This window comes from Dermacentor albipictus, chromosome 9 (genome assembly GCF_038994185.2).
Source record: "Dermacentor albipictus isolate Rhodes 1998 colony chromosome 9, USDA_Dalb.pri_finalv2, whole genome shotgun sequence".
Lineage (NCBI taxonomy): Eukaryota > Metazoa > Arthropoda > Arachnida > Ixodida > Ixodidae > Dermacentor > Dermacentor albipictus.
The window spans coordinates 82,862,602-82,886,817 of record NC_091829.1 but is presented as its reverse complement, the minus strand read 5'-3'; the positions used below and the strand labels follow the sequence as shown (position 1 = coordinate 82,886,817).

The 24,216-nt window shown below is 45.1% G+C and overlaps 2 protein-coding genes across 5 annotated transcripts in view; one reads left to right on the top strand and one right to left on the bottom strand.

The window, feature by feature from the left end:
• LOC135915002 (endothelin-converting enzyme 2-like) overlaps positions 1-24,216 on the bottom strand; it is a 392,210-nt gene that overhangs the window by 268,683 nt on the left and 99,311 nt on the right. The window contains exon 3 of one of the 4 annotated variants that reach the window (XM_070524854.1): positions 5,706-5,799. The exons of the other annotated variants lie outside the window; for them this stretch is intronic. The gene's annotated coding sequence lies outside the window, so the exon portion shown is untranslated. The remainder of the gene's footprint in view (positions 1-5,705; positions 5,800-24,216) is intronic. 4 annotated transcript variants of the gene reach the window in all.
• LOC135914988 (probable serine/threonine-protein kinase clkA) overlaps positions 3,831-24,216 on the top strand; it is a 42,401-nt gene continuing 22,015 nt past the window's right edge. The window contains exons 1-4 of the mRNA XM_065447921.1: positions 3,831-3,910; positions 6,767-8,002; positions 15,070-15,223; positions 16,601-16,713. Coding sequence (XP_065303993.1) covers positions 3,831-3,910; positions 6,767-8,002; positions 15,070-15,223; positions 16,601-16,713 — 1,583 coding nt within the window. The remainder of the gene's footprint in view (positions 3,911-6,766; positions 8,003-15,069; positions 15,224-16,600; positions 16,714-24,216) is intronic.

Sequence of the window (24,216 nt, the reverse complement as noted above, 5' to 3'; positions counted from 1 at the left end):
GTTTCATGTTAGGCATGTGTTCAGGACCTGTACTTTCCGGCAAGAATTCTTCTAGGTGGGTATAGCTAAATTGGCAAAAAAAGAGAAAAAACTGCGTTATTGCATATATTTGTCCGTATTTAGCTGACTCAAGTAAGCGAACGAATTCCAAATAATGCATCCAATAGCATTTTCTATTGTTTCGAAACAGCGAAAGCTTTATAAAAGTAAAGTTCCTTCTTAGTAAAAAATTTTTTTTTTATGTATCTCCCACTAGTCTTGAAGTTTGCATCGTACATCGTCCTCGCCGCATGACCTCTTGGCGGCAAATACAATATGCACGAAAGCAATCATTTCTGCGTCAAAAAACGGAAGCCAACAGAGTTTCTAAGTTGATTCCTTAACTGCTGTGGTTATCTACGAGCAGATTCGGTTAAGCATAACCACTGCATGTTACTTACCCGAGTGTCGCTATCCGGTGTCGACCTGCTTAACGTCTTCACGTGACATTGGGACATCGCGACATTGACACCGATGAATGTACCACATGACAACGAACACTTAAAAAAGAAATGGGTGAAGTGGAACCATTAACGAAATTATTCAGCGCTTCAACGTGACTGATTGACAGCCTGACTGATATTGTTAGTCAGCACCATCTTGTGGTGTAGACACGTAACGCTGGTCATCTAAAGATATGCTCATTTCTGTTTTTCATTACAGAGTAGTTGCAGTTCAGTCGATTTCCAAGCTGCGTAACATGCTCTCTGAACAGGATAATTAATTTAGTCATATCTGTAGCATGGTGTGGGTGCCACTGGAAAAGAAAAACGCATCCGTGTACGGTGAACAATTATGTGTTCGTTCAAGTTGGACATTAAAAAATTTATTTTGCACATTGCACATGCTCATATAATGAGACTGATTGCATTCACAGGTACCAGAGGTAATAAAGATTAATGTTATTTAGGTAGGAGGAAGCTACAGCTAAAATTGAATTCTGGGGTGTTACGTGCGAAAACCACGATGTGATTAACGAGGATTGTCGCAGTGGGGTAATAATATTGACTGCCTTGGGGTACTTTAACATGTACCTAAATCTACGTGCAGGATCGTTTTCTTTTTTGCAATACGCCCAAATTGAAATGCGGCCCCCGCCGCCGGAATCGAACCCTCGACATCGAGCTCAGCAGCGCACTTCTCCGAGAAACATTTAGCTCTGGAGAATGCTGCAGGGGGTGTGCTGAATTGGGCCGGTTGGTTTCATCGACGACGCCGTACACAGCGCTGTGAACGTCGTCTCTGCTTCCGTTCTGTCCTTCACGCTCATTTTTACCCCTTTCATCTTCAGATCCTATCTTAGTACACGGGAACGAATCATTTTTTTCTTGCCCGCACCTGTTCCACCGAATTCGATGAGGTCTGGTGGAATCTTAGGGCGTTGCGATAGGGTGACTTTGTGAAGTGGAATTTTTTTAACGCGATTAGAGTTATTGGGGAACTTGGGGTATGGCTTCGCGGTATGTCTGTTTGTGCGCCTCTGACCTCTTTCCCGCCATCTTGGGTCACGGGGTATGTAACGCCTGGTATGTGCCCGCTCTTTAGCTAACCTTTTTGAAAGCCGACTTCGGTCACTGAATATGTGGCGCTCTTCGTTCAATGACATACACAAAAAAAAAATCGTGAAATTTTTGTCCGGTGCTCCTGGGCGGAATCGGGGTGGCGTGATGTATATTCAGACACGCGTTACGCGCGAACTTCGTGGGGGCACGCCCAGATGGCGCTGCGTGTCCAGAGGGAAGCGCGAGTAGAGGAGCTCGGCTCCCGCGCATGCGTGACGCGTTTTGGCGATGGCGATGCGGTTTGTCGCTGCATCACTTCAACGGCAATCACAATAATGTTGGCAGGGATCCTGAGATGGTTCCTGCCCGAAATTGTTTATATTTTCATTGGGCCATACATTTCATACAGCATTTATAAATTTGCAATAATAAATAAAAAAGATAAACGAAAGCAAGGCAACTAATGTACCAAGTTTTTCAACCCCACTAGCTCAATAATAAACAGATATCCCAATTAAGTAAACTGAAACTGCTGAGACATCTAAAGTGAACAAAATTGGCGTATTAGACACCGCAGTCGCACGTGCCACTAATTTGTTAGAATTTTGCGAAAGAACCCTCGTAATTTTTTTTTTAATATTTGGGGTTTTACGTGCCAAAACCACTTTCTGATTATGAGGCACGCCGTAGCGGGCGACTCCGGAAATTTTGACCACCTGGGGTTCTTTAACGTGCACCTAAATCTAAGTACACGGGTGTTTTCGCATTTCGCCCCCATCGAAATGCGGCCGCCGTGGCCGGGATTCGATCCCGCGACCTCGTGCTCAGCAGCCTAACACCATAGCCACTGAGCAACCGCGGCGGGTTAAGAACCCTCGTAAGCAGCGTAATATTTCACGTAAGCTGAAGAAAGGTAGAATAATTTTTTTCTTGCTTTATATAGTCTAACAGATGGAGTTTATAAAGAGTACGGTATCTATCTTGGTTGTAGAGATACTGAAGTGTAATGATCGTGCCTCACGATTTTTTTTAACTTTACGATTTTTGGAAATTCTGGTAAAACAATGTGAGCACACAAATGAAAATTCTGCTTTTCACATTAGGTGGAATTAAGCTTTCTCTTGTAAATTCAACAAAATTTACAGTAATTAATTTGCAGCTTATAAAACTGAGAGCTTTAGTAATTATTCGTATATCTGAACAGGGATATCGAAGTTGTTCACGATATATAGCTTTCTTGATAGGACTTTCAGAGGGCCTAGATAGTGCATATTTGACTTCATAAAAAAAGCGCAAGAAAGAAGGAAAAGACAGACATGGCAGAAAAAAAAAGGTACACACTGGTTTGTAGGTTCCCCTTACTATGAGCTTACCAAATTTAAAGGCATGGGACGGAGCAGACGCAATAAAGCATTGATTGGAGATTTCTATAAGAGATGCTATATATAAGAACTAACTAACTAACTAACTAACTAACTAACTAACTAACTAACTAACTAACTAACTAACTAACTAACTAACTAACTAACTAACTAACTAACTAACTAACTAACTAACTAACTAACTAACTAACTAACTAACTAACTAACTAACTAACTAACTAACTAACTAACTAACTAACCAGCTAACTAACTAACTAACTAACTAACTAACTAACTAACTAACTAACTAACTAACTAACTAACTAACTACTTTGCCCCCAACTTGGGTCACTTGGTAGTCCGTGGTTTAATCGGTGGGCAGAGCGCGGGCTGTTGTGCTGAGGGAACTGGGCTCCAAACTATTAACCTTCCGACCAACTTGGGTAATTTGGCACGTGACAATCGGTATGCGCCGTTCGTGAATGAATCTTTTTTTTTCACGTCGGCTTGAGTCACTCGGTATGTGCCATTGAGGTACGTGCCGCTTTTCAATGACAGAAACAAAGATATTCTAAAGATTCTCTCGTGCCGAAGGAAATCGCACCCGCGTTATACATACATTGAGGCAACCACGTCTGAATACATAATTACACATGCGCCACCACGCGCGGACTTCGTGGCGGCGGCGCCAGATGGCGCGGCGCGTCCAGCAGGAAGCGCCAGAGAGCAGCCTGGCTGCAGTTTACACGCCTCGCACGAAGCATTTGGGCGACGGAAGTGCAGTGCGTCGATGCGCTGCTTCAATGCTAATTGCGTTAACGTCGACATTTAGTCGATATGCAATCGCTTCTGCTGGCATTTCTTAAAGAATGTTTATGTTTTTTCTCTCACGTTTTTCTCTCAGCGACGAAGACTCCTCAAACCGGGCATGCTTGGTGTGCTTCCTGTGCTTGCTGCTGTTACTGTTGCTCCTTTGTTTGCTGCTACTGCTCCTATTGACCAACGCAGGTGCGTATCATGTCGCGTCAATTACTGCGCGCTGCTACGTTCGTTGACAATGCTCGATTCCCGTACAGGTTAAGGAACGAATAGCCGGTTAATTCTTCGGGCTAACATCACGTGGCCGAGTGCTGCAGAATCATACCCGCCCCCTCCCCCCCCCCCGCACGTAAGAAAGCCATGGACTTATGGCATGCGGCACGATTTGTTGTAGGTCCTATGCACATCGCAATCGTCTGCGCACCGATTAAGCGATCCCTCTCGTCGTGTCAATCCAGCCTAACGGACTTCCCAAAGAGGAAGCGTTGCTTCAGGAGCTCTTATCTGAATGCGAGGGTTGTTCAATACAGACTGATGCTCCGAAATCTGTATTTCTAAAGAAAAAAACATTAGTCATGGACAGTTTTGTCCCTTTCTACAAACTCCCCATGCAGTAAGTGAAATTCAGGCGCCCTACCTTTTCTACCAAGACTAGATAAGGTCATCAAAGCTATTTTGCCACCTTCCTAAAGATTGCTCCAATGTCTAAACTACGCCTTATTCCATCGTTCGGTGTGCTGCGCTATGCTGTTGCACAAAGTACAAAAAAAAGGAAACTGACACACATGCGCACGGAGAAGGTCTTGCGAAATATTGTGAAAAGGATGGCTCACATCTGCGTTAGTTGCTGTTTTTGTACTTTGTGTAACGGTATAGCGCAGTAAACATGACGACATCGTACCAACTAGCTCCAGTCAAAGTCTCATTGAGCTTTGTTCCGTGCCAAAAGCAAAGTTCTGCTGTTGCGGTGACAATTACACGGACACTCTAGGCGAATTTTCGCCGTGATGTTCCATGAAAAGTCATAGTGCAATAAGATTCTATCGCGCCCCGCCCGCCTTATACACTGGGGGTGCGAGGGGAAGCGTGCAAGAGTGCCTCAAGGAAGGGTGCTGGATTGATGCGCATAGTCTTCTTGCGCGCGCAAGGGAGAAGGGGAGCGGGATTTGCGTAAATGGGTTAGAATACCACGTCTTGGTAATTTGATTGCATGAAATGTGTGCACCTGCGAACGCGTTGGTGCGAATAAAAAGAAATTCCGAACCTCCATTCCACCCTGTGAACGTGTATGTACAGCGAAGCTGTTGCCTAGCTTAGGCAAGCACAAACCGACGTTGTAGATGACGTCACACAGCCGACGTACGTCACGTGCGCATGCACGCGCGTGTGCGGAAGCGCACCACGCATCCTCGTTCTTCTAGGTCCTACGCCAAGCGCGGTATTGAACTAAATGAGCGTTTAAACGTAAAAAAACACCAGAAAAAGACGTCAAGTACGACTTGCTGACAAGTTGCGCACACGGTCGCATTGTAATTCATATACACTAGAAAACATAATTCTGTTACGCGGAAACTCAAAGACAAAGCCCCGTCCGCTTTTTTTTTTTCAGCTGCCGTTTGAAGTCTCTCTGAGTAGCTGCGGCCTATAGGTGGTAACACCGTTAGACCAGCATACATCCTCATCCTTGTAGGCCCTCCGCCTAGCGCAAGTGCGTTATTGAACTAATTGAATTTCTCGAAGTAAAATGTCTCGGAAAATTCGTAAAGAAGGACTTTCGCACAGCCACCAGACATGATAGCATGGGATTGCAATCCTAATACACGCGAAAACATAATTTCGTCACGCGGAAACTGAAACACAGCGCCTTCCAGCTGCCGTTTGTTTTTATGTGAGCACCGCGCACGGGGACACAAAACACCGAACCAACTAGAGGCTAACAGCTTCGCTGTAAAAAATAAATAAATAAAAAAAATAAAAAGAAAACCTTTAGCTTCGCTTGTGCCGCCGTGACCGTGTATCCCAATTAGCGTAGCAGAGGGCCGCAGACGTGCGGGGCGGGCTAGTCGGTTGATGTTCACCTTTGATGGAAAAGATAAAGGAGGACCAGATGACATAACCGAACACCAGATGACATAAAAGCAGCTTTCCACGTGTCCACAACCATACGAAGTAACGGACAATGTGGACACAGAAATGTAGAAATAATAAAGTAACGGGAATAATGACAAAGGACGACAAGATAAATTGCCGAAGATGGAGACCGAACCCACATGGTCTCCGTTACGCGTTCGGTGCTTTACCGATTACGCTACTGCGTCGGCCATCCTCTGGGTGTTTTTTGTACAAGATTAGCCCACACGGTTTGGCCCGCATCTCTCGCGGCCAAGGGCGGCTGACAGGGAACGCCCCTTTTAACAGCAAGTACCACGTATGTTATCTGAGAAGCTTGCTAGTGGCCAATAAGTCCTCGTATGCAGCCTCATGGCTTCAAGACTGCCGAAATCGAGGCCCTCGCTAAGCGACGAGAGTGAGGAAGAAAAAGGGGAAGTTAAGAACCCTGGTCTTTTTCTTGTTAGTCACAAAATTTGGTTTTTGATAGTTTCTAAAGCACCGCAGGTCGATTGCGGAAGATGTGGGCTCGGTCCCAACGTGTGGAAAGTTATGCCTTCGCCCGCTTTTATTTCCCCTTTACCTCATTATTGCTGCATTTCAGTGAAAATTGCTGGTAACTTCCCCTATGATTTCATTGGCTTAAATTCCTTTTCTCTTCACATGGTTGTGAATAACAAATAATCGTGCTCCTCGGATTCCCTTGTCTTCTTACATAACTATGATGTGTGATATTTGTAGGTCGATGTTTTGAAGCACATCGTTCTGGCTCCAAAAAGAGGATGGGGCTAGGTTGGGTTAAATGAAGCAACACTCAGCAATTACAGCGGAAGAAAAGTCAGTTATAAAGCAGTGGTTAATTATTGCTTGTTGGTTCAACAGTTCCAAAGACGACGGAAGCCTCAAGGAAGCCAACGGCGGCGCCTAACACAACAGCCACCACCACAACCAGGACAAGCGCGGCGACGAGCGCTCCAACCGCCGCAACAACCACCCCAACCACCAGGACAAGCCCGGCGACGAGCGCTCCAACCGCCGCAACAACCACCCCAACCACCACGACCACAACTACAACTACCACGACCACTACAACAACTACCACATCTACCACGACAACAACCACCACTACAACTACCACGACAACTACTACAACTTCCACGACCACTACAACAACTACATCTACCACGACAACAACCACCACAACAACCACAACAACCACCCCAACCCCCACGACAAGCACGCCGACGAGCGCTCCAACCGCCGAAACAACCACCCCAACCACCACGACAAGCACGGCGACGAGCGCTCCAACCGCCGCAACAACCACCCCAACCACCACGACCACAACTACAACTACCACGACCACTACAACAACTACCACAACTACTACCACCACCACAACGACAACAACTACAACTACCACGACCACTACAACAACTACATCTACCACGACAACAACCACCACAACAACCACAACAACCACCCCAACCCCCACGACAAGCACGGCGACGAGCGCTCCAACCGCCGCAACAACCACCCCAACCACCAGGACAAGCCCGGCGACGAGCGCTCCAATCGCCGCAACAACCACCCCAACCACCACGACCACAACTACAACTACGACGACCACTACAACAACTACCACATCTACCACGACAGCAACAACCACAACAACCACCACAGCAACAACCACAACAACCACCACAACCACCACAACAACTACAACTACCACGACCACTACAACAACTACCACATCTACCACGACAACAACCACAACAACCACGACAACAACTACAACTACCACGACCACTACAACAACTACCACATCTACCACGACAACAACCACAACAACTACCACAACAACCACTACCACAACAACCACCACCACAACTACTACGACCACTACAACAACTACCACATCTACCACGACAACAACCACAACAACCACCACCACAACTACTACGACTACCACTACAACAACTACCACATCTACCACGACAACAACCACAACAACCACCACCACAACTACTACGACTACCACTACAACAACTACTACATCTACCACAACAACCTCCACAACAACCACCACAACTACTACGACAACGACGACAACTACCCCAAAACCAACGCCGAGGAGACCAACAACCGTACATACGATCACAACTACAAGGGGTAAGTAACGATGTTCTATGTAATCAATCTATGAGGCATTTACGGAATCGCGCAACGTTATAAAGTTTCAACAGGAGTTGTCATGTTAAATAGTATAAACAATACCAGAAAGGTTCTTTGGCAGAAGTACACCACAAATCTCTGATTATCAAATGAAAGATTTCTTTCCGATATCAAAAGTAATAATTAAGGGTCTTCAGCAGTCATCGCGTCTATGCACAATTGCACCGCTAAAACTCACATGCGCTGTCAAACATACGTTTTTATCTTTTTCATATGCACTGTCCCCCAGGCCCGAAAATATGCTATAGCCAATCTGTTTCAATATTCGATTGGTGTCGAGGATACGCGTTATTGCGATTAGTGGCGTCAGCTTATCATAATAAACTGTCACATGCTACACCGCTTACTTCACGTGTGCACTGTGCACCATCTAGTAGGAGTAGCGTTTTTTTCTTCCCTTTTGGTCATATGCAAATTGCTCAGAACTGCCCAGATAGCGTCGGGAATATTCTAAAGCGTTAGAATATATTCTAAACAGCACTTCCATTTCAGCCCTCGTTTTACTTTCAGAAGAGGAAACATATTAGACTCACTGATCGAATCGCAGATGTTTTCATATATTCTTATTCGAGTATGCCACCCCCCCAATTTCTTTTTTTAATTTTACTACCTTACATTATCTAAAACTGAGGAGGACATTGCATGTTCAATTCCTTATTCGAAGTCAGTGTTTTTACATATATTCGAATAGTATTCGATGAAAAACGTTGTGTAGAAACCATCGACGATGATTGTCAATGAAATCTGTTCGAACGAACGAACGAACGAACGAACGAACGAACGAACGAACGAACGAACGAACGAACGAACGAACGAACGAACGAACGAACGAACGAACGAACGAACGAACGAACGAACGAACGAACGAACGAACGAACGAACGAACGAACGAACGAACGAACGAACGAACGAACGAACGAGCGTGCGAACGAGCGTGCGAACGAACGAACGAACGAACGAACGAACGAACGAACGAACGAACGAACGAACGAACGAACGAACGAACGAACGAACGAACGAACGAACGAACGAACGAACGAACGAACGAACGAACGAACGAACGAACGAACGAACGAACGAACGAACGAACGAACGAACGAACGAACGAACGAACGAACGAACGAACGAACGAACGAACGAACGAACGAACGAACGAACGAACGAACGAACGAACGAACGAACGAACGAACGAACGAACGAACGAACGAACGAACGAACGAACGAACGAACGAACGAACGAACGAACGAACGAACGAACGAACGAACGAACGAACGAACGAACGAACGAACGAACGAACGAACGAACGAACGAACGAACGAACGAACGAACGAACGAACGAACGAACGAACGAACGAACGAACGAACGAACGAACGAACGAACGAACGAACGAATGCCTTTCTTGCCGAGTCTGACCGTCGACTGCTGACCAACCACGAAAACGGGCGACAGAGGCAAGGAATACGGTTCGCTTTAAGATTTCTCTATTCGAGCAGCTCCCCGAGACAAACTTACACGCTCCCTTTCACACTATCCGTTGTCCAACTTTCAGCCCCGAATCCGAAGCTGGTGTCCCCTCTTCTCTGCACGGTCAGCACCCTCTTCCGGCAGTCGACGCCGCTTCCCAGCGACGGGGTGTGCGACTTCATCTTCTACGAATCCCTGTACAAGGGAAATGCGAACATTTTGACGGAACCACTGAGTGCCGACGTGAGCCACTTCGTGCAAAGTGCCGCTCAGTACAAAGAAACCGAGTTCGGCCTGTCCTTCGACTCCGGGTAAGCGAGAAATGCGGGGCAGAGAAAGATTCGTGACATTTCACGGAGGAACGTTTTGAAGAGAAATACTAGATCCGCGTAGGCTGATAGAGCATTCTTGAAGGGCTTGGTATTCGTTAATTCCATGGTTATTGGTCGAAAATTAGACAACAAAGTGAAGTTCAGATTTTCATCTTTCCTTTTTTTTTCAATTTCGCGCTGAAGCCTCAATGATGGCAAATCAGTGCGTCCTCATAAATTTTGGACAGATTTTTTTTATTTGGGACTTTAGAGCTATTTATTTATTTACTGATTCAATATGCATACTTTCGTGGCCCGAAGGCATTACTGAAAGGATTGGTAACAAAGCAAAAAGATTAAATAGATATATGCAGACAATTACATAAAGAAACAAATGTTTAGCGATACCATGGTAGACTGCCTGTTTTGAATGAAGATGTATTTGTGATGTTAATGGTGGAATCAGGAAGATGGTTCCAGCCGACACTTGGTACCTGTTACTTCGTCAGGATGAAACGGCAACATTACACTTAATGTAGGTCGCCAGGTCGATATGAAACGTAGAAAGGTGAGGTGATAAGTTGTTTCTTCAGCACGCGGTTGGAGTGTTACACCCTGTGGAATAGGCAAAGGCCAGCACCTTTCCGGCGTAATGAAAAGACTTGGAGACGAGGATGTTTCATGCATGTTACACTGGGGGCTTACGAAAAGGGTTCTACTTAAATTGAGGACGACGCGACGGGCTATGGAAAGAAAAATGATAGGTGTAACATAAAGGGATAAGAAGCGAGCAGATTGGGTGAGCGAACAAACGCGAGTTAATGACATCTTGATTTAAATCAAGAAAAAAAATGGGCATGGGCAGGGATTATAATGAGGAGGCAAGATAACCGATGGTCATTAAGGGTTACGGACTGGATTCCAAGGGAAGGGAAGCGTAGCAGGGGGCGGCAGAAAGTTAGGTGGATGGATGAGATTAAGAATTTTGCAGGGACAACATGGCCACAATTAACACATGACCGGGGTAGTTGAAGCAGTATGGGAGAGGCCTTTGCCCTGCAGTGGGCGTAGCCAGGCTGCTGCTGATGATGATGACGCTGGAATGGCGGGAATAGCTTTATAAAATAAAACTAGCTGCTCGATTTTGAATCGCTTCAGGGGTAAGGATTAGTGATGCTTGATTGTTATCCCTAATGGCAGATGCTCGTTCTGATTTTGACCACAGCAGAAAATTTACGAGAAAGACATCCTAACTTACGATTGACATTAGCAGTACTATAACCAGCATGCATATGCCATGACCGATCATAATGAGTTCGATTGCAGAGAAACTCCTTAATACAAGACAACACATATGGGTCAATAATAAGCTGATTATGCTTATGGATAAGTAGGTCATGTACGGAGTCGAAATCTTTGGCAAAATCTAAAAGAACAGAATACACTCAATATAAAATCGTTGATCTAAGGTGGCGAACAAATCAGTAGCAAAAGAAAGTAGTATCACACGAAGACGTTTTTTCTAAAGCAGCGCTGACATGTGTGGAAGAAAAATTTAATGTCCAGAAAATTGAAGAGGTGAGAATATATATATTTTTTTAAAAGTTTGCGTGGAATGCTAGTTAATGAGATGGTGCCGAAGTTCTTGGGACAATGCGCATTACCTGATTTATGAAATGGAACCACCCTTGCGGTTTTCGAGTTTGTAGAAGTCGAGGAGCACTGTAACGGCAGAGTAAACAGTTTAGATAGAATAACAGATGAAAATTGTGCCGTACATTTTAGCACTTCTGAATTAATAAGATCAGGAACTCCAGCAGATGAAATCTTTTCATTATTAATCAAGCGCTTGATACCAACCCAGCCAACTCATATGAAAGCCATATTACGAAACAAGGAATGAAGGATATTCGGTAAATTGGCGGAAATATTATAAAAACGAAAGGAATGAGGTAGACACTTGATTTAGCAGCGCAACACAGGTTTTCTTCATCATTGCTGCCATCAACGCGAACTAATAAAATGGAGTCGGCTTTCTTGTAGCTAACTATGCTTCAAAATTTGCTCGGAATAATCACTAAATTGTTGGCAGCGTAACATTAAAATAACTTTTTCCAGCATTGCACGTAAGGTAAATGTACTTGGCTTTCACACGACGGTAAGCATTCCAACAATCGGCAAGATTGGTTTGTTTGGCATGGCGGAAAATACGTTTCCTTTTGTTGCCTAGTCGCGTTAGGGAAATATTAAAGCAGGACGAGCGTGAGTTATAAATAACCTGCTTTCGATGTGCATATCGGTTAATTCAATAGAGGAATTTTTTTTGTGGAGCTGCCAGTTTTCTTCGACAGAGCGTTCATCAAATTTAGTAATGTGCTTGCTGACGAATGTTTCCAATTCACCATTAACTGAGAGTATGTCAGCGCGGTTGTAGTCAACGGCAACGTCAAATCTTCTCTTGGAAGATACATGTTCCTTCAACGTGAAATTAATAATGAAGGGGTCACTCAAGCCCTGGAGGTAAATCAATTTCGAAACAAAGTCGGGCACAGCGACGAAATTTAGGTCAAGGATGTCAGATGACGTGGAAGTTGTACGGCTGGGTTCCCGCACTAAATTCGACAGGTTTAAAGTAGGTTAACACACGTTGGTGGGCTAGCTGGTTAGAATCCATGGTAGAGTGTATAAGCGCGACTGTACGACGACGAAGAAAGAAACAGATACACAGACACAGCGCTTCACTTTCAACTATAGATTTTATTTTCGCGCACATCGATAAATATGTACCGTGCGAGATTGAGATTCGTTGACGATTTTCCAATCATATTAAATAACAAATCAGACAATTTTGACTCGCTGGTTTCAAAAACCGTAACCTCATTCACTAAAGTGTTGTCTCCTTTGTCTTTGACACATGAAATCCCCATAGGCAATTTTATAAGGTTTTTAGGCTTGGGATTGTACTTTTATCCACAAATGACATGCTGGAGTTATCAGCCGAGAGGCAATGAGCCAGTCCTACTATTTCATTCCGCTCATTCAAATCTTGTAAAATGCGCAGTAGTGACATCGTGTTTCAACAATTCTTCGATGAAGTCATGTGACCGCAAAATGAAAGCCAGTTTCAAAGAGCAGGCGAAGCGCCTGGCAGACTCTGGTTACCCGATGCGCATGCTAACTTCTGTCGATGAGGGCTTAAGCAAAAAGTGCAAAAACGCGTCGAATCCAAGCAGTATCAATGCTAGAGCAAGGAAAGTTGCTGTGGTACCGTAGGTTCATTGCATTCCACATAATCTCAGAAGAATAGCGGCGAAATCGGGAGTAGACGTGGTTTTCTCTGCCCCTGAGCGTCTGCAGAAGCTATGCAAACAGGTTAACAAAGAAAATAACAAAAGGTACTCATGTTCTACGCAACATCGCAAACAATTTGTAACCTGTACTCATAACGTTGTCTATGCCATCCCACTTTCATGCTGAAGTACGTATATTGGTCAAACCGGCAGATGCATCAACGAGAGATTAAAGAAGCATCAATATAACGTCACTAAGGTAATCTCGGGTCATTTGGGTATTCACTGCCGAGATTGTTCCTGCAAGCCCATGTTTGAAAGCACTTACGTTCTGTATAAGGCTCATAGCAGGATGACGAGGGAGATTGTAGAGGCCTACGAGATAGCAAAATTAGAGCTAAAGTGCGTAAGCAAGCCTTCGGTGTCACTATCGCAAAAGGAGATACGATTCCTTGGTTTGTCTTTGCGACGATTTTAGTACATGTTTTGCTTTTTTCCCTTGCCTTGCACACGTGTCCGGTTCAACGAAGTGTACCACTCAATGTTCTCTTTTGCTGTTACGTTTGTTTCCGCTCGCAAGGTACATATTTATCGATGCGTGTGAAAATAAAACCTGTAGTTGAAAGTGAAGCGCTGTGTCTGTGTATCTGTTTGTTTCTTCGTCCTCGTCCAGTCACGCTTATACACTCTACCATGGATTTAACGTGGGACAATTGATCCAGAACTTCCGAATCCTCGGATGAACTTTTTTTGCCGGGTCAGAACAACCAAAATCGATTGGCCACAAAACATTAGAAAAATTAATGTCCCCCAAAATAAACTAAGGTGACGTGGAATACCGAACACTTGGGTTGTTTAGAACATCATGCAAATCACCGTAGAAATATTTCGGTGCTGTTGGGTTTTTATGACGTGCGCAAGAAATACAGTTGTTTTAAAGTTCTTGACACTTGCTAACTTCAGCGTCTTGTCTTGTCTCCTCGTTGTGTCGTCCTATTTGCACTAAGGTATATAGTTATTGCGCATAAGTATTAGGCATTGGCTTCGCTGCTGGGTGACGTAAGCAGAACGTCGCCTCGAAGGGCGCGGCCTTCCGCTCGATGCAGCCGCATATAGTTTCGGTTTCACGTTGTCTGATAGCCGGGTTGGTCGCGCCACAGTTTCGCCGGTAATCGCGCTTTTTTTTCAGATCCGAAATTTGATACAGCTTGTACGGATAATTCGCTTGAATTTTCCAACTACAATAATTTCGCTGCCACTAAAAAAGATTATATAAAAGCTAATTAATATTCGGTTAGTTAATCAGTAACTGATGTGTCAATAATTAATTATGCATTACCCGTCGCCCCGTGGTTGGCGCAGTTGAGGGTACGACTCCGAAGGCACCTTCTATTTATTTCCGAACGGCTATTCTTAAAGTTCACCTCAAGTCTTCGTAGATACATCCGGCCTATAAATACATTTAAGGACGTCATGCCTCTTGCGTGTCGTCATAGTTGCACATAGCTGCTATGGAGGATTGCCCACAAATTTGTGCCTAACTCCGTAGCACACACACAATATCGAGAATGAGGTTGCAGATGTATAAGAAATTTGAGAAAATCAAGGAAGCCGTTTAGTGTCATGCCGTCTTTACATTAGGAGTTTTGCGTTTTGTGGAGAATAATATAAACCTGTATTACATGTACAGCATTTGTGACGGCATTGAATGCCTCATTACGCAGAACACAGGTGGGCTCACTTTTACGCAATCTTGTTGGTGAATTCCGGAATGCGTTAGTCGGTTGCTTGTGTACTATTTATTGAGATACTAGTGATCCACGAACTAAAGAGAAATCGTGGGAAGCTAGCAAAAAAAAAAATTAGGCATCACATATTCAGTTGAGGACCTTGATTTCTATCACTCTTTTTTTTTTTTTGTTTTTCATGCCATCCAGGAACAGCCGTTTTATAAGTGACTACGCCACGCCAGCCTTCGAAGCGAAGGTCACAGAGGTCGGGAAGCAGGGCGTGCCACACCTCGGCATTCTGAACATGCTCAACGACACCACGACCAACGCGACGTTCGAACAGGCTCTGCGGATGTTGCAGGTAAAAAAAAGCCGCTGCACCGTCTTAACTGCGCACAAGATCCAAATGACTTCTCCCGCGCTTAAGTCTACAGGGCTGCGCGAGCAGTGATTTCGAAAAAAAAGAAAACAATTCGAATACGAACCGAATTGTACCTCGCGGCGGACTTAATCGAATATCCAGTGTTTTCCTTTTTTTCTCGAACAATGCACGAATTATGAGAAGCCGCTTTTTCCATTGTATATAGAGTAGTGCTCATGGCGTGACACATTCAGGAAATTGTCAAGCTTGTCATTACATTACATTGCATGCATTGAAGCTGTAATCATATGAAAAGACAAATGGAGCATTGAGAACAAATACGCGTGCTGTTTCGAGAATTCAGGACCCTTCCAGCATCATTTAACATTGTTTCCAACGTTGAACATGGCTCAGTGTTCAACCGCGTTGAACAGTTCTTCAAGAACAAGGCTCTCATGTCAATGTCCAAGGAATCACAATGTTAAAGAAGGCTAATTGTCGCAGAATGTTTAACAGTTCGCCTTTGAATACGGTTGTTGGGGTCTGATGCACTTTTTTGGCCATTTCACGCGCGAAGTTATTCTGCTTGTAGACGACTAAAAACTTACACTTCAGTGAGTTTTGTCAAGTTTTCTGAAGTGGACTGCATGGGAGCGACCTCTACAGGAACGTCAGATATAAAGATACATCAACCATATTTCATATCTATAAACATACTTGGGAAGCACCTAAACGGCAACTTGAAATATTCGACGGATGTAAAACGTTGTGAAGAAATGATGAAAGAAGTTAAAGTGCTGTGTGGCGTCATACTGAGACGCAGGAACAAGCAAACATCCAGCTGTCGGCCTTTCCAACTCGCTTCGCTAGAGCTCCCTAAACTGTGCTTAAACACGGACCAAATCCCGCGGGGGGCGGGCATCGCGTTGCCGAGCCGCGGCGAATTGCGCCGCCAGCAGCTTAGCTGACTCGCCATTGCGCGCGGCGTGATTGGACAGAACTGAGTCACGTGACGCTCGCACGCGGAATTCGGGGCGCAGTGAGCATCCAGCTGTGCGCGCATCATGCAAGTTTGCAGCACAGGTGCAATCAAAAGTGTTTCGACAAATGTACGCGCCCCCTTTCCAGTGCCATTATTTTCATCGGTGTTCTCCCTTTCTCACGCACTATCGTTTGGCACGCGCAATTGTGTGAACATGGTGCCAAATCGACAATATTTTTTTCCCGCTTTGGTTTTCCTTTTTATTTTTTTTCCATGCTATTCTCCACTGGACGATGTTTCGTCGCTCACGCGGCTGTTTTTTGTAACTAACTATTTGGCGTAAAACGTTTCTGGAAAAACAGTAGCCGCCTCTTTTTGCTTCGCTATGACGACAGAAGTTCGACGAGTACGCGGCGTCGACGGCAACGCCGACACTGTCCCCCATCATCGCGTTGGGCGTCAGCGTGGATGTGCCCAAAGTATTCACATGGCACATGCACAGAATGAGGTGAGTGCTGTCGCGAACTCTCTCTTCTTAAATTGCTACCTTCGTCATTAAGTTCATTTTAGAATGTGTTAAAAACGTCGCGTACGTGGAGACTTTTCGCACTCACATCTACGAGGCTCGAGGCCACCTGCATCACAATGCCGCCCATCTCGACGAAGACTCCACCGTTTCTTCGAGCACTTGTGTCGTAGCTGGGGTTCCGCTCGCTGGTTTTTTTTTGGTAGTTGTAATTTGCACCAGGGTTTCTATTATTCCCGGGTGCCTGAATTAGACTTGGAAGTTTCGCCCGCCTTTATTAGTTGTGATGTTGGCTTTGCCTGTTAACTTCATGAACCGCATCGATAAGGAAAGACTCTGGTTTCCATAAATATAGTCTCCCGTTTTGCGATCTACAGGAAGTTTCACTTGCCCAAGGCAATTTTTTAGTTCTCGTCTATTCAATTGCGTATATTATATTGTTCTCCTGCAGCGATAGCTTCTATGACGTCGTTCTCTAAGTGCTTTTTATCACTGCCGCCGTCCGTCACAAGAATCCCAGAGTGCTTTAAATGAAACTTATAGGGCAACAAAAAACAAAAATAATAAAATAAAAATAATGATGCACACTACAGCGGATTCGAACTCCGGTCTCGCAGGGTGGCAGTCGGATGTTTTACCTCTAAGCCAGTTGGTATCTTTTTTTCTCGTTATTGCCTGGATTTGGTACACAACTTTTCCCAACGGGCAACAATCACCATAACGACTGCCAACGTGCATTTGGTGAATGTGTATTCAACCAGCATCGTGCTAGCTCCATCGAGTTAAAATTCGCGCAAAGCAACCAACGGCTCTAATCTTGGCACCCACTCGAGTGATTACGCTGCTGCTTTAAGGGTAGCGACAAACCAGTGCATGTTTTCCCGGAAATACATTCGTGCAGGCCGTGCATCTTTATCAACATAGTATCCTGCCATTATTGCGTGCCTTACACAGCGGAGGCCTAGGAGCGTAATTAAATCAAAAGGCACCCCATCCTCATCATCTCATTACGATAATCAGCCTGGTTACACCCACTGCAGGGCAAAGGCCTCTCCCATACTTCTCCAACTACCCCGGTCATGTACTAATTGTGGCCATGTTGTCGCTGCAAACTTCTTAATCTCATCCGCCCACCTAAATTTCTGCGGCCCTCTGCAACGCTTCCCTTTTCTTGGAGTCCAGTCCGTAACCCTTAATGACCATTGGTTATCTTCCTGCTTCATTACATGTCCTGCCCATGCCCATTTCGTTTTCTTGATTTCAACTAAGTTGTCATCAACTCGCGTTTGTTCCCTCACCCAATCTGCTCTTTTCTTATTCCTTAACGTTACACCCCTCATTCTTCTTTCCACAGCTCGTTGCGTCGTCCTCAATTTAAGTAGAACCATTTTCGTAAACCTCCATGTTTCTGCCCCGTACGTGAGTACTGGTAAGGCACAGCTGTTGTACACTTTTCTCTTGAGGGATAATGGCAACCTGCTGTTCATTATCTGAGAATGCCTGCCAATGGAACCCAGCTCATTCTTATTCTTCTGATTATTTCAGTCTCATGATCCGGATCCGCGGTCACTACCTGCCCTAAGTAGATGTATTGCATTACCACTTCCAGTGCCTCGCTACCTATCGTAAACTCCTGTTCTCTTCCGACACTGTTAAAGGTTACTTTAGTTTTCTGCAGATTAATTTTTAGACCCACCCTTCTGCTTTGCCTCTCCAGGTCAGTGAGCATGCATTGCAATTGGTCCCCTGAGTTACCAAGCAAGGCGTATCATCAGCGAATCGCAAGTTACTAACGTATTCTCCATGAACCCTTATCCCCAATTCTTCCCAATCCAGGTCTCTGAATACCTCCTGTAAACACGCTGTGAATAGGATTGGAGAGATCGTATCTCCTTGCCTGACGCCTTTCTTTATTGGGATTTTGTTGCTTTGTTTATGGAGGACTACAGTGGTTGTGGGGCCACTATAGATATCTTTCAGTATTTTTACATACAGCTCGTCTACACCCTGATTCCGCAATGCCTCCATGACTGCTGAGGTTTCGACTGAATCAAACGCTTTCTCGTAATCAATGAAAGCAATATATAAAGGTTGGTTATATTCCGCACATTTCTCTATCACCTGATTGATAGTGTGAATATGATCTATTGTTGAGTAGCCTTTACGGAATCCTGCCTGGTCCTTTGCTTGACAGAAGTCTAAGGTGTTCCTGATTCTATTTGCGATTACCTTAGTAAATACTTTGTAGGGAACGTACAGTAAGCTAATCGGTCTATAATTTTTCAATTTTTTAGCGTCTCCTTTCTTATGGATCCTTTCCTATAGATTTCTTATGGTGTTTTCATATAGGAGGTTGTGGCCACGTACTGCACCAGGGTGGCCAATCCTGCTCTCGTGAGGGAGTGCGTTACCGGTTCTGGTCACCGGGATCAGGCCACACTCCAGGCCTGTTTGTGCAGTTTTATCAACACGCGGATTTTTTTTTCCTGTGGAAAATTGCCGGCACCTGGATCTAGCGACATCTAACTGCGGTATTTTCAGCGACGTACTAAATGCGTGCAAATTTTGCTGGACTGATAAATAAAACCCGCGATATACGAAAAATACCACCTTACTGCGCTCCCACCCACATCATAAAGCAGCGTCCTCGAATAGGCTCCCTATGAGTTAGCCAGAATGAAAGAAAGGAAAGAAATAATAAAAAAATGGCAGTGGCTTGGCTCGGCTATGCCACGATATACGTAGCGAAAGCTCAGGCATAGCATGGGTAGCCTTGGTTAGGCTTGAATGCAAGTTAACATTAGTCTGGTTGTCTTGCTATGTTACGGCATTAAGCCAGTCATTCGGCGCGCTGTTCGGCTGTTCCCTGGGCGTTTCCTTCCCTCTCCATCTCGTTCCGATATCAATTCCAGGCCTCCTCCTGTTTATCTGAATTGTTGCCGTACATACTGCCGCTTCAACTGTGGTTGCGGTGCAAGCGAGCTCTCCTTCTCAATACTCCGAGATGTTATCAGGCATGCGACGCAGCTGGCGAAGCGAGCGGAGGTGAGCGCAGCGACGAAGAACGCAATGTGACGTCATGTGCCTCCTCGGAGCACGGCCATTGCGGAATTGCAAGTTCGCGGCCAGTAAAGATTTCGCTTTAAAAATCAGAGCCATCATCATCACTACCACCACTACCACCAACACCACCACCATCAGCCTGGTTACGGCCACTGCAGGGCAAAGGCCTCTCCCATACATCTTCAATAACTCCGGTCATGTACTAATTGCGGCCATGTCGCCAATGCAAAAATCAGAGCCATTCCAGTATATATGAAGGTAGATGAGCAGCGGAGCTGTATATATGTTGATTAATATGTCGGTAATAAATATGTTGATCGAAAATAAGACACATACCACAATGAATTTTGTTTTTTCAAGATATTGTTGTTTTATTAATGCGCATACTCAATGCTTTCTTTAAATTTAAACCATCTTTTATTAGTTTTTGTAAATTTATTATTTAGTCATCAAGGTGACTATGGCCTTATGATCGCTATTATAAACGTCCAGAAGCTCTGTGGCGATATTGGAAAGGTTTTTGACCAATGTGAGGTCTATATACACGACCAATGACACATCGTGGGCACACTGATGTTTTTGTAATATTGAGTGCCAAACCTTTCCAAGAGAAATGCCAGGAACCACTTTTCGTCTGGCCGAGGCACGTATGTGTTGAAATCGCCTACAATTACGATGGCAGTGCAGCGGTAGGGGGGATGCAAGCAAAGGTGTGTGCGTTTGTGCTTGGAGTCTACAGGGCACGGTCTTCCTTCACGTTACGTGCCGCGCTGCGTCGCTGCGCACATTCCCGCTTCTGTTCGCGACGGTGTTCTGCATAAGCGTATTGTTCTTTCGCAGGCCTCACCGCACGCGGCCTTACCCAAGGCACGGGTGGAAGGAAGCTGATAAGCTTGCATGGTTTGCCAATAGAGCCCGTGACGTCAATCCGAAATCCATACTAAACAGTGTTTATTCCGGTTTTACTTTTTTAATGACAATATTTTTTTACTGCAATGGCAATTATATGGACACCCCAAACGAATTTTAGCTGTCGCCTTGATGCTCTGTATAAAGTCTAAGGCCGATAACATCGTCGCCGCGCGTCGTATGCTTTATATGCGAGTGAATGCACGTGAGGGAAGCTGACGCGCGCGAACGAAGAAAGCGGAGAGCAAACGCGCCGTCTTCCGTCGCGCTAAAGGCCGTTGACGGATGGGAGGGAGGGAAGGAGGGAAGGAGGGAGCGGCGTTGTGCTGCGGCAGCTAAAGCCCCTTGATAATTTGAAAGTAGCGACGCTCTCCTTCTCACGGCGCTTTCCTCCTCGATTCTCCTCGCCCGCCGGCTGCGCACGGCACGCTTTTTCTCCTGGGCTCCCGCGGACGGGCCGCAGCATTCTATGGGGAGAGAGAGAAAGAAACCTTTATTTGAAGTAGTGATTTGTCAGTCGAGGTGGGAGGGTCTTTTATTCCAGGAACCCTCTGGCTTGAATCGCCCTCCGGGCCCGGGCGACGAGTTCGCGCTGGTCGACCAGGTCCGGCTTGGAGATCGCAGCCTCCCACATTTCAGCGAGGAGGTTTGGGTCTGCGTCTGTTGCTATTAGTTGTGGCGCTGTGATGCTTGCTTGGGCGTTCTTGCATTGCATGAGGATGTGCGCCAGGGTGTCTGACACGTTGCAGTGTGGTCAGATGTAGCTGTATAGCGTCGGGTGGAAATGATGCAGTAAGCTTCCGTGGTTAAAGGTATTGCTCTGGAGTCGCCTTTAGTCGGTGCCTTCGTTTCTTGTTAGTTTTGGATGTGGTGGTGGGTAGACCCTGCGTTCTAGCCGATAGTGTTCTAGCAGCGATTGGTAAGTTAACGGTATTGTTTCCCTTTCTTCCTCTGATTTGGGTGTGTGGGACCTGTCTAGAATACTCCTCCCCCTTACACCTGCGTCATGTGGGTTCCAGGACACGAGGGACTCGAGGGGAATGTAGCGGCACACACCGCGGCCCGCGCAAGCATCAACCGAGCTTCCCCGCACGACATTCTAGCATTCTATGGAGGCGTGTTATTTTGGGCAAGTTGTGCGCCCCAGCTGTGTTGAAAATTTTGAGAATTGCTGATAATAGAATCTATAATGCTGAAGGCAGCGTTTATGAGGAGGCTGCGTTTTTTTCATCAAGCCGTATGAACGGGCCATACTGATGTAAAGGGAGCTTTGATGCGAGTTCTATACTCCAAACAATTTTCCTGCTACATGATGAGATGCTTTGCTTTGTGCGTCTGATCTAGCATTGCTTGTGGCACATTCCTTTGTGTTTGGCTTAATAAGCGAAAGCTTTATGTCTGTGTTTAAAGGTAGCGTTTCGAGTTGCAGAATATATCACGTGACCGAAGGAGGGCCGGGAGCGAACCAAAGCATGTGCAGCCGTGTATAAGAGATGATTACTTATTAGCAAAGTTAAGTAATGATTTATTAGTGTTTGGATTAAGATGAATAAAGGTGTAATAAGGAGGATTAAGGTCGATGAAGATGTATTAGGGTGAATGAGATGGAATAAAGTGTATCAGGGAGGATTATGGCAGATAAAGGTGGATTAAATTGAATGAAGTAGGGTGAAATAAGAAGGATTAAGGTCCACTGAGGAGGATTAGAGTTTATTAAGTGAGATTATGTAGGACTGGGGTAGATTATAGTCAATGAAGAAAGATTAGGTTGACTCGACAAGGTTGTTCAGTGGCTAAGGTGTTGGGCTGCTGAGCAAGAGGTCGCGGGATTGAATCCCGGCCACGGCGGCCGCATTTTGATGAAGGCGGAATGCGAAAACACCTGTGTACTTAGATTTAGGTGCACGTTAAGGAACGCCAGGTGGTCAAAATTTCCAGGGTCCTCCACTACGGCGTGACTCATAATCAGAAAGTGGTTTTGGCACGTAAAACCCCATATTTTTAAGCATTATTGTGCATAAAGAGGATTAAGGTGCATTAAGATGATTATGGTGGATCAAAGTGAATGAAGGATTAGGGTGGATTAAGGAGAATTAGGTCGCATTAAGGTGTATTAAGGTGGATTAAGGTAGATGAGGGAGGATGAAGGTGGATTATTGTGGATTGAGATGAATTAAGGTTCATAACGGAGGATTAAGGCCGATTAAGGTGGACGAAAGCTTAGTATGGATAAAGGGTTATTACAGAAGGCTTTACAACCTTAACCCTCCTTCATCCACTTGAATCCACGCTAATACTCCTTAATCCTTGTTCGTGCACCTCAATCCTCCTTAATATACCCTAATCCCCCTTAATGTACCCTAAGCGCTCCTTCATCAACTGCAGTGCACAATAAATCACCCTAATGCTCCTTCATCCCCATTTATCCTCTTTCATACACTTTAATCCTCACTCATGTACTTTTATCCACCTTTAACCAGCTTAATACACCTTAATAGACCCTAATCTACTTCCATATACCCTTATCCATCCTAATGGGTCTTAATCCTCCTTTGTCAACCTTAATTCACCTTAATCAACTGTAATCGGGCTTAATACTCCATCCATCTTAATCCTCCCTAATGCCTGTTCATGCACCCTAATCCACCTTAATCCAATCTAATCGGTCCTAATACGGCTTGATCAACCATAGTGTGCCTTAATCCACCCTATCCCGCCTTAATACACTCTAATACACCTTGATCATCCTTAACACAGTCTAATCCACCTTAACCCTCCCTAATCCACCTTGATTATATCAGTAATGAATCACTAATCGGCTAATCAATCCCTTGTACAGGAGTGGACATGCTTTGGGTCGTTTCTGGACTATCTTGGGTAACGTTATATTTTCTGCTCACAACGCGACCTTGAAGCATAGATATTTGGGCTTTCGCTTTATAACTTAAAAGAAAGCAATGTGGACTAGCTAGTGCTCATCACCCGCAATACCACGGGTATACTTGCCACTAATTTTTCAGGGTTTGCATTCATTCGATCTGACTGACCCACGGATCGACGTAACCTAGAAATGAAAGCTCCTCTACAAGCAGGTATTTCAATTTTCAGTAAAACAGGCAGCAGATCCTGACAATCACAAAAAGTGCGATGAAGAGGCTGTATCTTCGCACATAAATGCTCAGAGGGGAAATCAGAATCTATAGTGCTGCTTTGGAGACTGAATAGCAGCAGTTGGCGACGCGTGAGGTGATGGGGCCGCCACAAAATATTCAGCATACCGAGGACAAACCCAATTTTATGCAACGTACGAATTGCCGCAACAAAAAACGCTGGTGAGTAGGCCCAAAGAATGAAGAAAATGCAGCATTACGGGATGCTTTGGTACGAGCAATAAGAAAGACGCCTGACCTCACAAACAACGCTGTTCTTTTTCGGAACAAAGTTCTTTCGGCCAATATTATGCAGCCACTGCTTCCTGCGCAAGCCGTCACGCTTTACTTGCGGTATCATAAA